The sequence below is a fragment of the Barbus barbus genome, assembly GCF_936440315.1.
Source record: "Barbus barbus genome assembly, chromosome: 37".
Classification (NCBI taxonomy): Eukaryota; Metazoa; Chordata; class Actinopteri; order Cypriniformes; family Cyprinidae; genus Barbus; species Barbus barbus.
The window spans coordinates 15,612,712-15,625,840 of record NC_136715.1 but is presented as its reverse complement, the minus strand read 5'-3'; the positions used below and the strand labels follow the sequence as shown (position 1 = coordinate 15,625,840).

Here is a 13,129-nt window from a genome sequence, read left to right as displayed (position 1 = left end):
TCCCACAATATTTACAAATGTATAATGTAGTTATAATTCAGTTAAAAGTGATCATATACAATCAGCTGGTCAATTGCATTAAAGGGAACATTTGAGTCCATTTTAAACTGAAGAGGATACAAATTAATTTCTTATTTAAGAAGGGAATAAAATAATCATAATAATCACGAGCAAACGTCTCCTGCAAAGTGTTTAACAAGCAGATCTTAAACACATATTAAAAACTATGGTACATTTAAATAATGTATAAAAATCTGACTTTAAATCGTTACGAGGGCCAATCCTTTTACAATGTACTTAACTTTCTGACTGCAGATTCATATGTAGTTTGCTATACATATTTCTTAGTACCAGTTTTTTCAGCTCAGCTCATTCTGATTTATCTTGAATAAGCACTTGCCAGAACTAGCATTTAAAAGTTTCATGGTCTGCGTAGTTAATCTGCTCATTAATCTTTCAGTTTCTAGAATAAAAGAGTCCCAGTGATCATAAAAAAACCAAAAAACTTTCACCACTAGAGTGAGTGACTGTGTAATGATCTCTTTAAAAAAAATAATAAAATAAAACAGCAGAACTGGCTCAATCTGTGAAATAAACAGATCATACTGAGGAATATTTAAAGATCAATGCCGTCCTGAAAAACTGATCTTCTGGAAGCTGAACAGAGCGTCAAGTGCACTGATGTCGACATGTTTTGGCTCTCTCGAGAGTGCTGCAACTTTCACAATCTGCACAAATTCTCAGTCCTGTGACATGTTTTTGGATTCAGTTATGGCCACGGGAAAGCTTCCAATCGAATAACAGTCTCATTTTGGGTTCTGCTAGCCCATGAAAAGCTGCACTGTGTCATTAATGGTTCACGAATGTTTGTGTACACCAGGCAGAGAGTTTTACAACACTTGTAGCTTTGAGAGTAACTAAAATATCCACATATTAGGAAGATGTCAAACGACAAAAAAAAAACATTATTCTATGTATGCTAGTACACAATTTTACCAAAGAAATTAAACTATTTTTTTCAAAACAATAATTAAATTTTTAAGTTTCATTATTATTAAAACTATTTAGATTATTCTGACAAATATGTTTTGCACTGACTGTGATTACAAAAATGACTATCCCTAATTACATATTGCTACAACTTTGATATTAAGCCGAAAAGATCTAAAGACCATAAAATCACACCGAAACGGCAGACAAAATGGCGTTAAAAATAAAAAAACAAGCCAGCATATAACTTAAACCCGAGGTGATTTGCATTACATTGGATGTGACTCGGCAGACTCAAAGCAAACCAACCCAGATGCATGTTATGACAGAATAAAATGTGGTTCCTTCCCTTTCAAACACACAGCATATGCAGACATGTTGCGTAAATTAAAACACAGCCATTTGCACTTCACATCAGAAAGTGTTTTGATTTTTTTCCCCCCTGCCCTACTTTTACAGCATGCTAAAAAGCACCAAAGCAATTTGCCACTGGGATTTAAAGACATTTTGGCTCCCTCTTGTGGCCAATGCTAAAATAATGAGTCCAAGTGAACCAGCTAATATGTGACCCTGGAGCACAAAACCAGTCTTAAGTCGCTGGGGTATATTTGTAGCAATAGCCAAAAATACATTGTATGAGTCAAAATTATAAATTTTTATTTTATGCCAAAAATCATTAGGATATTAAGTAAAAATCATGTTCCATGAAGATATTTTGTAAATTTCTTACCGTAAATATATCAGAACGTAATTTTTGATTAGTAATATCCATTGCTAAGAGCTTCATTTGGACAGCTTTAAATGCAATTTTCTCAATATTTAGATTTTTTTGCACCCTCAAATTCCAGATTTTCCAATAGTTGTATCTCGGCCAAATATTGTCCGATCCTAACAAACCATACATCAATCATCATGATCAGCTTATTTATTCAGCTTTCAGATGATGTAGAAATCTCAATTTTGAAAAATTGACACTTAAGACTGGTTTTGTGGTCCAGGGTCACATATTACTTCAGAATCTTAAACAACAAACTGACTCAGCATCTGGTAACAGAGACTTTCGTTCAAGGTTAACTATGGTGAAATCAAAGAAACAGCTAGGACAAAGCAAGACCTTGACTGAGCCAAACATTTTTAAAAACTAAGTAAAAATGAAACCACTTTTAACAGAGATTTCAATAAATAAGAAAAACACTCCTGAGGAGTTATCTCCGCAAAAAAAACAACAACATTTGAGAGCACTTAAAATGCTCAAAGCATTTTGGCAGATGAATTTGTAATGTTCATGTGCTAAAATAAAATCTACAGTGTTAAACCACTGCTGACACGTTTTAAACAGCTCAAAAATAAATAAATAAAACCCTCAAGTAAAACACAGATCAGAGGTGTGCCGAAATGAGAGTGATTTTATTTTTTTATTCCTGAAATTTTCTGACGTCTTGTGGGAGGTTTTACATGTGTTAGATTGGATAAAACAGCACAGACGTGCTGACTAAAAAGAGCACATCAAATATTAACTTGAGGATAGTAAACAGAACTCTGACGGTGGGTATCAAAGGCTTGTGTTCTTCCCTCTTCATGTTATGATAGTTGAGGCAGAGCAGAGGTGGGGGCGGGAGGGATTTCGGTCTTAATTCCCTTGAGTGAGATAAGATTTTTGGAAAACACCTCCACTGAAGAGGGCAGGGAGAGTGAAGTGAGAGAAACGGAGCGAACGAGTCAGTTGTGGTGTTCTTACCGTAGTGTGCTTGGAAGGCCTGGGGTTTGACTACCTGACTGCAGTGGCTGCACATGACCAGGTAGAAGTCATCCTGGGCAGGACATTGGCCAAAGATGGGCATGTCTGCAAAAACACACACAAAACACTCATTAGCAGGTCGCAATATTTTGTGCTCTTCTGATACAGCATGATGAGATGATTATAACACCACAGCTACTTTCAGCTTTGCGTGACTGTAGAAGTCAATATTATTAATTTGCTCGTTAGAAAAACTTTACAATGCAATGCAATGCAAAACAAATTATTCTATCTCTCAAAACTCTCTATCATCCCAAAACACTGCACGATTTTAGCCATTCTATAAGATCACCGCATATCACACTGTGCGACATGGATCTAATAAACTTGGCTACGACATGTGTAGACTGTATGATGATTACACCTACTGATTCGTATGCTACGACACACGTTTCTATAGAACAATAAAACGTCATCAGCATGTGCTTATGGTAAACAAAAAGAGCATGATAAATCACACTAGCAGTTGTATTTCACTAGTGCTGAAAAAAAGTGGAAGCGGCCAAAGAGGAAAGAATAAGAGCTTAAGGTAAGCAGTTTTATGTTTTAGCGCCATGTCGCGTTGATTTCATGACGCATTTTTATTGGTTGGTCAGTAAACGTGGATCATAACTGCAAACAAACTGTGCGCTGATCACGCAGTATCGTAGGCAATCTTTGGTCACAAGCCCATGAAACGGCCATCTTTGAACCTCTGTATGACACAGGATCACTGAGAAGCCACGATCACGGAAATCATCACAATCGTTTCACGATGCCAATCTTTCATCTGGGACAGCCCAAAATCGTGCAGTGTGTTTAGGGCGTTAAATGCTGATAAAGTCTTTAAAAATCTGTATATTTGAAGAAATCAAACATCAATTTAATAATTCAAAAATAAAAATAAATCATTTTTCAATTAGAAACAAAGACATCTACAACTGTTTATTTATAAATTAATTCAAAAATTTTAATAATTCACTTCTGAAAGCTACAAATAAATAAACATCTAATATTGTTAATTATTTTTTAAATGTCATTTAGTTAATGAACTTAAATGTTTAACACGCAAATGGAACACAATTTGAAAGAAAAACAATTTGCATATGCTTCATGAAAATTACTGTAATGAAATTTATATTGTGATGAGTCTCCTGCTCTTCCTGCTGTTGCCGGCTGGTGGGAGTGGCTAGGAGACTCATCAAGAGAACTATGTCCACCTATTCTTCCCTCTATAAAAACCTTGGCCTTGTTGGTGTGGGGAGGGTGTTAGGTTTTTTGCTCCCGATTGGTTTTGTGTTGTTTATTTGGATTTGTTTATTAGTTGGGATACTTGTTCTGTCTGGCTTTATACCATCTTGTGTCAGACAGAAGGGTCTGATGAAGGGTTTTTTTTTAATGAAGGGAAAACTAAATCAAAACCCACATGGCCCTGTGTGAAAAAGTGCTTGCAACAGTGGTGAACCTTCCCAGGAGTGGCCGGCCGACCACAATTACCCCAAGAGTGCAGCGACGACTCATCCAAGAGGTCACAAAAGACCCCACAACAACATCTAAAGAACTGCAGGCCTCACTTGCCTCAGTTAAGGTCAGTGTTCATGACTCCACCATAAGAAAGAGACTGGGCAAAAATGGCCTGCATGGCAGAGTTCCAAGTCGAAAACGCTGTGGAGCAAAAAGAACATAAAGGCTCGTCTCAGTTTTGCCAGAAAACATCTTGATGATCCCCAAGACTTTTGGGAAAATACTCTGTGGACTGACGAGACAAAAGTTGAACTCTTTGGAAGGTGTGTCCCATTACATCTGGCGTAAATAACACAGCATTTCAGAAAAATAGCATCATACCAACAGTAAAATATGGTGGTGGTAGTGTGATGGTCTGGGGCTGCTCTGCTGCATCAGGACCCGGAAGATTTGCTGTGATAAATGGAACCATGAATTCAGCTGTCTACCAAAAAATCCTGAAGGACAATGTCCGGTCATCTGTTCGTGACCTCAAGCTGAAGCGAACTTGGGTTCTGCAGCAGGACAATGATCCAAAACACACCAACAAATCCACCTCTGAATGGCTGAAGAAAAACAAAATGAAGACTTTGGAGTGGCCTAGTCAAAGTCCTGACCTGAATCCTATTGAGATGCTGTGGCATGACCTTAAAAAGGCGGTTCATGCTCGAAAACCCTCCAATGTGGCTGAATTACAACAATTCTGCCAAGATGAGTGAGCCAAAACTCCCCCACAGCGCTGTAACAGACTCATTGCAAGTTATCGCAAACGCTTGATTGCAGTTGTTGCTGCTAAGGGTGGCCCAACCAGTTATTAGGTTTAGGGGGCAAGCACTTTTTCACACAGGGCCATGTGGGTTTGGATTTTGTTTTCCCTTCATAATAAAAAACTTCATTCAAATACTGCATGTTGTGTTTACTTGTGTTATATATTATTAATATTTAAATTTGTTTGATGATCTGAAACATTAAAGCGTGACAAACATGCAAAAAAAAAAATAAAAATCAGGAAGGGGGCCAACACTTTTTCACACCACTGTATATATATATATATATATATATACACACACACACACTGTTTGTTTTACAAGACACCTGAAAATTTTTTTTCACGGTTTCAACATGAATATTAGTTAGCACAATATTGATCATAAGAAATATTTCTTGAGCATCAAATCAGCATACAAGAATGTTTTCTGAAAGGTCATGTGACACTGAAGACTGGAGTAAAATTGAGCTTTGTCTCTACAAGAATAATTCACATTTTAAAATATATTAAATATAAAAGAGTTATTTTAAATTGAAATATTTCACAATATTACTATTTTCACTGTATTTTTGATCAAATAAATGCAGACTTAGTGAACGCAAGACTTTAAAAAACATTTAGGAAATAGTGTTGTCAAAAATATCGATATTTCGATAAATATCGATACTGAAATATCTGAACGGTACCAATATTAATTTCCCGAAGTATCGATACACCGATACTAGCCGAGCTGTCACTTTCACTTCTCTCCAAAGGCGCGTGGACAAGCACCACACGTGACCGCACTCGTCTCCTTCGCTCTGGTTAAATAGCAAAAGTGAAGTGAATAGAAAGATGACTGCTCTGGTTGTTAAAGAACACAGCAGGAGCGCTATCTGTAGGGATCTATGATCTCCGCGATGCAGAGAACGCGCACGGAATCCAGTCATAAAAACGGAATTTACAGTTTAACGCGGAATGTCACAGAATTTGTCAAAGTTTGGATGAATTAATCAAAAGTAGGTCATTACACTTACATCAAATCGCGATATGGACTAGTATCTGTAAATATTAAGCTGCAAAAGTGGATTTAAATATGAATCCTGCATGTTCTGCGCGTCTCTGTGTGAATGTGCTGCACCTGCGGTTGTGTTTACTAATGTGGCGCTCGCGGTGATTTCAGCGTCTGCCGTCTCAATGAGGACATAAATACATCAACAATATCTCCAGAACTGATCTGAAAGGCACTTTACGAGCATTTTACCATTTAATTTGAGTAAAACTAGCGTCATATCATACACACACAGAACTTTAAAGGTATTCACGGCAACCCGTCAAAATAAAAGTTCGCTTTAAGTCTATTAAAGACCGTGTGCCAGAAATAGTCTATATTACTATTATTTAGTAGAATGTACATAATACTACTACTTACTACTACTGTTCATTTTTTTAAAGAAATGATCACAAAATATTTAAATTTTAATAGTAAATCCCCTTCATTTGCCAAACATGTAAATGTTTAATTTTCATTAATTCAAATATAAATTAATTAAAATTGTTTTATGCCTTCATCTGATATCCAGTAAAATTTAAATACACAACACAGAATTTCTGAGGGGGAAAACACATTTCATAAGGCTACTGTAAGAATAAGTAAAAATTGTTTGTATGCATTCAAATAATAGACATGCTAAAACACAGAATTTGGTAACAATAAAACACAAGGTGAGAAAAAAATAAAACATTTCATACGGCCCTAAACGTGTCATTTTTGTTACACTTTTAATAAATTAAATGTTAAATTGTATAATTTTCATGATTTTAATTAATTAGACATGTTTTTAGATTAATAGCATTTAATTTGACCATTAAAAAAAAAAGAGTCCAGAAAAATTCAAACGGAAAAAAACGGAATCCAGAAAAATTAAAATGGAAAAAATTGAATGTAGAAAAAAATAAAACTGAATTTGGGGAAAAATAAAACGGATTTCATAGGGCCCTATATCTGGAAATATTTTGGTTATGAAGCAAATGAGAATATCAACAAATAGAACTTTGGATTTTAATTAGTACATGTATTAGTAAACGTTAGTTTCAATTAACATTTAAATAAGACTAATAAACGATTAATAAATAAATCAACAAATGCAGTACCTCAAGACATTTTTTTGTTCATGTAAAATATACCGCATTTTCTCGACTTGTTATATTTATCTTTAAATTAAAAAAAATACCCCCTTAATATTGTGGCAGTTTTTTTCACCGTGGTATCGAAAATGGTATCGAGTATCGATATTTTTCAAGGTATCGTATCGAAGTTAGAAATTCCAGTATCGTGACAACACTATTAGGAAATATCTTACCAATTGTAAACTTTGAAATGGTAGTGTACATTTAACAACATTTTTAAATAAATGAAACCAAAACCATGCTGTACAAAACTATACTATATATTACAGAGCAAATTTATTCTAGTTGCATGTTCTTGGTCATTACGGAGAGACAAATTACTTGTTGCTAGAACCATGTCACTGCTGATTAGGACACGCAGTGGAATCAAGTGTAAATTGCATGTAAAATCTGACCTAACCAATGAATGCAGCCTTAATTAAATCTTCCCAATCTGCCATCAGATCATACACACACAAAATGCCTAAGCACACTTGCTTCCATAGTGCACACCAGTGTCTGTCCGCTACTCTGTCTGTTCAGTTTATCAACAGCCCGGTTCAGGTGAGGCCGCCCAGGCCATTCTAGGGATGTTCTGGGAAAAGCGTCTGGGCAAGTTCATGTGGTGCATGGGGTCACCCGCAGCATCGCTACTCTGTTTTCATACGAAAGGAAACAAATAAGTGATAAGGCATAGCCAGCCACCACACCAGCATTTCAAATGTTGCCTGGGGAGGGGGTCCTCCACCGAGCGAGGCGTGTGGGAGAGCCAGTGAGGAAAAGAGTAATTGAGTGGGAGAACGAGGAGAAGAAAGAAAGTGAGATTAAGAGTGGCAGTTGTAAAGTTGTGAAATATCTGCAAGGCCGAAAGATTAAAAACAAGTGAGATGAGGGGAGCGGTATAGTAGGTGGCATTTGGCTTTCAAGATTCATACTTTCAGAAAGTGCCCTGAATTGACAGCGGTTAGTGGAAAGCAGTCTACCCAAACCACACAAATAACTGCACTGAAAATAGATGAAAGCAGTGGAAAAATTAAAAAAAGAAAGAAAGAAATTACTTTAGTCTCTGCTATTTAGTGAGGCTTAATGCGGACCTTGCTACAAATGCAAACTACCTGTTCCAGACACTTTAAGAAAATGCCTAAAACACTTGACCTGAGTTGAAGTTGGCAACATGCCAAAGACCATTCTCTAAAAAACAAGAATATACACTGAACTTGGAAAAACAACACCCAAAAATGACAATTCTGCATGTAAAAGACAGACATTGAAGCGAAGAAATTGTTGAATGAAGTTATTCTTGTTTTCTTTTGTGCACAAAAAGTATTCTCGTAGCTTCCTAAAATTAAGGTTGAACCACTGATGTCACATGGACCATGTTAACAATGTACTTACTCCCTTTCTGGGCCTTAAATGTGTCAGTTCCGTTGCGGTCTATGCAGTGTCAGAAAGCTCTCAGATTTCATCAAAAATATCTTATTTTGTGTTACGAAGATGAACGAAGGTCTTATAGGTTTGGAACGACATGAGGGTGAGTAATTAATAACAGAAATTTCCTTTTGGGTGAACTATCACTTTAAACCTAAAAAGGGTAAAACCATAGAGACATCAGAAAATTTATGTATTGCTATTTTCTTATTGGGAATCAAATAATACAATTTCATGATTTTTTTCAAAACTTGACTCATTTTTAATTTTAATGTTTGTATCCCCTTTGGGGGTGTAAATTCACTGAAAACAGAACACTTGTTTTTCGATGCTTGCTACAACATGGTTGTAATTCCTGAACACTTTGGTATACAGACTTAAGGTTGGTCTCTTTTTAAAGAAGACATAGCAGATTATTGCTGAAGTGAAAGCATTTAAAAAAAATTATAAAAGTTTAAATTGTAAAGATTTTTATTACTGATTTACTATTTTTTAATTTATATAAAATAAATATTTTATAAAATGTTGCACTCTAAAATTGCTGTAAAATCAAACTTCACTTCTATTACAAAACAGTTACCAAATATGGAACCTTGACTGCCAGACCTTTCCAACGATGTGTGTTTCGTCAAGATTACAAAAAGATTTGATTTTATAAAACACAAGCCATAAAATCGCAGTCTATACAGGCTATGTTTTTATATCTTGATGTATACCACTAAAAGGGCAATGTATCCCCTGAGATACAAACATTTAGAGACATTTAATTCATAAAATTTCAATGTAAACCTAATAAGCTAATGCTGAACAAAAGCTTTTTAAGTTCCCTCCAACATGTGTAAATATTAGTTCTGTCAAACGATTAATCGCATACAAAATAAAAGTTTGTGTTTACGTAATATATGTAGGTGTGCTGTGTATATTTATTATGTATATATAAATACACACATATACAGAATATATTTTGAAAATATTTACATGTATATACATGTCTATATATTCATATACTTTATATTATAAATAACTATATTTAATATATAAACATCACCCTTTTTTTTTTATATATACATGCATGTGTGTATTTATATATCCATAACAAATATACACAGCACACATACATATATTATGTAAATTTGTATGTGAACTACTAGATCAACTTCTATCAGAGGGTAGGTAGTTTCCCACTACATGCAGCCATGCAGTTTTAAATGCTTCCTGTGAGCTAAACAAAGAATGTAGAAACAAAAGTCACCTCATCTAAATATTCACAACAAACACCCTTTCAAGATGAAAACAAGAAATAAGACCTACACTTTCACTGCTTCTCAAATGTTTGTATCTCCCAGGATGCGTTCCCCCTTTTAGGGTTAAGGGCAAAATAATCAAATAATCTGTGAGATTTACAAATGGCAGCAAAGTCACTGTAATGCTGTTTTTTCAAACTTAAAAAAGAGATATCTCAATGTATTTAATTAAAATGTAAATAATCGCTTTTCAAAATAAGTATACATTCAAAACTATTTCATTATTGTTCAAAATATAATTTCATTAATGAGTTCACAATGAAAAATTAACAAGAAGGAGCCTTGATGCTCAAGCCAGAGCAAGCTTGATGCTTGGGGTCATAGGCAGCATTCCTCCTCCTCCAAACACAGCGAGTTGAGTTGATACCAAAGAGCTGGATTTTGGTTTCATCTGACCACAACACCTTCACCCAGTTCTGCTCTCAATCGTTGGCAAACTTCAGACGGGCCTGTACATGTGCTTTTTTGAGCATGGGGAACTTGCAGGATTTCAGTCCTTCACTGCGTAGCGTGTTACTAATTGTTTTCTTGGTGACTATGATCCCAGCTGCCTTGAGATCATTGACAAGATCCTCCCGTGTAGTTCTGGGCTGAGTCCTCACCGTTCTCATGATCACTGAAACTCCACGAAGTGAGATCTTGCATGGAGCCCCAGTTCCAGGGAGATTGACAGTTATTTAGTGTTTCTTCCATTTGCGAATAATCGCACCAACTGTTGTCACCTTCAATGTCTACAAGATCTACAATCTTGTCCCTGACATCCCTGGACAGCTCTTTGGTCTTAGCCATGGTGGAGAGTTTTGAATCTGATTGATTGATTTCTTCTGTGGACAGGTGTCAAGATGAGATTTAAGAGTGCAACCTTTAAGAGAGTGCTCCTAATCTCAGCTCCTTACCTGTGTAAAAGACACCTGGGAGCCAGAAATCTCGTTGATTGATAGGGGATCAAATAATTATTTCACTCATTAAAAATGCAAATAAATTGATAACTTTTTCTGGATTTTTGTTGTTATTCTGTCTCTCACTGCTCAAATAAGCCTACCATTAAAATTATAGACTGGTCATTTCTTTGTCAGTGGGCAAACGTATAAAATCAGCAGAGGATCAAATAATATTTTCCCCCACTGTATTTATCGGGACACTGAAAATGGGCTTCAGTCTGAACCATGACCTAGCAGTTTGCATGCTGAGTTGTGGTGCTCACACAAGAGATGCAGCTTAAATCCTAGCTTGTGTCCTTTTTTTGAACTAATCATTAAAAAAAAAAAAATACTATAAGATCTGTTATTCACCATGCTGAGAATGAGCCTTGATGCACATGGCTTGCATCATAATCCCCTTTTCTCCATCTCTCTCCTCAAGTAACAAATCTCCTATCTACTTTCAAAGCAGATGCACTGACAATACATGTTCACATTAAAGAACTTGCAACACCGGTTATAATCACTTCATAAAAAACAAACTGAAGGCATAAATGAGCTGCAAGCGTTATATTCAGAAGTCTTTTGTCGGCTGATGTGGAGTTCAGAGAGGCACTAACTGTCCATTAGTCTGAGAGCCAGGAGGTTAATTAGTGTGAGTGATTAAGTGAGGGGACAGGAGCAGGGCTACGGCTGCCGTTCCACTGCAGCTCCTTCATGCAGGGACACAAGGGCACTTCAAAAAACATCACTGCCTGAAAAGATGCCATCGAATCATCAGCGTCACCTGGGTGTACCTATGCTCTTCTCACGGTAATCACCGCCAATCAGGACAATAGTCTCTTTATGAATTCACAAAAGATAACCATCAAGAAGTAGATAACCAAGGTTTGGAGTCACAGTAGGGCTGTGCAATTAATCGCATGCGATTCTCATGCGCATCTTGTCAGTAATTCCGGTTCCGTGATTGGTGCTAAATGGCCATCACCTGTTTTCAAATGGAGCGGCAGTTAATACACAGAGCCGTAGTTCACTGACAAGCTAGGCAATATCGTGTTCAATATCGCATGTGATACATCTGTGGTACTGAACGCGATAATGCCTAGCTTGTCAGTGAACTACGGCTCTGCGATTAATTGCACAGCCCTAAGCCACAGCTGTCCTGATGCAAAGTGAGCTGTTTGCAAACCGAAATCTTGTAATTTTATCAGTTATAGATATACCCAGTATATGGCAGACTGATATTTAGCAGTTTCATTGAACATGCAAACGACTGAAAGATTCAACATTAATTAAAAACAGTATATAATTCTGTCACTTTTAATTAATTTAATGCAATCATGCTTAAGTTTTCATTTCTTTAAAAATGAATAAATAATAGAATACTATTAAGTAAGTATTAAGTTTAACTCATTCATTTAGAACAACTGATTATATTAAAAATGCTCAAATTAATTTGACATCTTACAACGAATTCTAAAATAACAGTAAAAAATGCGCAACAACCAAACAAAGATGCCCATGTGATACATACATAGACCTGGCTTTTCTTATGATTTACTAAAAAGTCAAGTTTCTTATATTTTATATATATTTCTGGGATTTTTCCTCAAAAAATATTCACAACAATGCAGACGCTGATGCAAAGCGAAGTCATCTCAGTTGGCAAGTTGTATGCAGACATATTTCACACACATTCAAACTAGTAACATTCAAACGGGTAGTACACTTGCAAAGAAAAGTGATTTATAGGGCCTAAGGAGGACCTATTTTCAGGAGTAACCTTAAAGGTTACATGCTATATTTTTAACAGGATTTTTTTTACAGCTTTGAGGGATTCCTACAGAGAGAAACATCCATTTCAAAGAACATGAGAAGGAAAGTGTCCTTTAAAAATTTCAAATGAGCTTTAACAACGAAATAAAATCTGAGCCTTAGCGCTCTTCCGGATATCAATCCCAACATTAGACAACAACATGCTTATAGCAGCATATCAGAGATGCAGGCAGGATACGCTCACTCCATCAGAGCCGGGTTGACTTGACATGAAAACCACAGATATTCTATTGTCTTCTAATCATGCGTCTCAGGTCTGAAAGGAAGTAGAGCACAGACAGAATGTGCTGAAAGTGAGAGAATGGAGATGGGGATGGAAGCTATGGATATGAAAGTGAAGGAGAGAGAAAAGAGGGACAGAAAAAGAGATTGTGGCAAAGCGAGAGAGACACAGAGATGGCGAAAAGGTGAGACAGGAAGAGAGAGAGAGAGAGACTGTGAGCGGATAATTTGA

The 13,129-nt window shown here is 36.2% G+C and overlaps 1 protein-coding gene across 1 annotated transcript in view; it reads right to left on the bottom strand.

Annotated features, from left to right (window-relative positions):
- atxn7 (ataxin 7) overlaps positions 1–13,129 on the bottom strand; it is a 34,625-nt gene that overhangs the window by 9,630 nt on the left and 11,866 nt on the right. Inside the window, exon 5 of the mRNA XM_079396323.1 lies at positions 2,729–2,833. Coding sequence (XP_079252449.1) covers positions 2,729–2,833 — 105 coding nt within the window. The remainder of the gene's footprint in view (positions 1–2,728; positions 2,834–13,129) is intronic.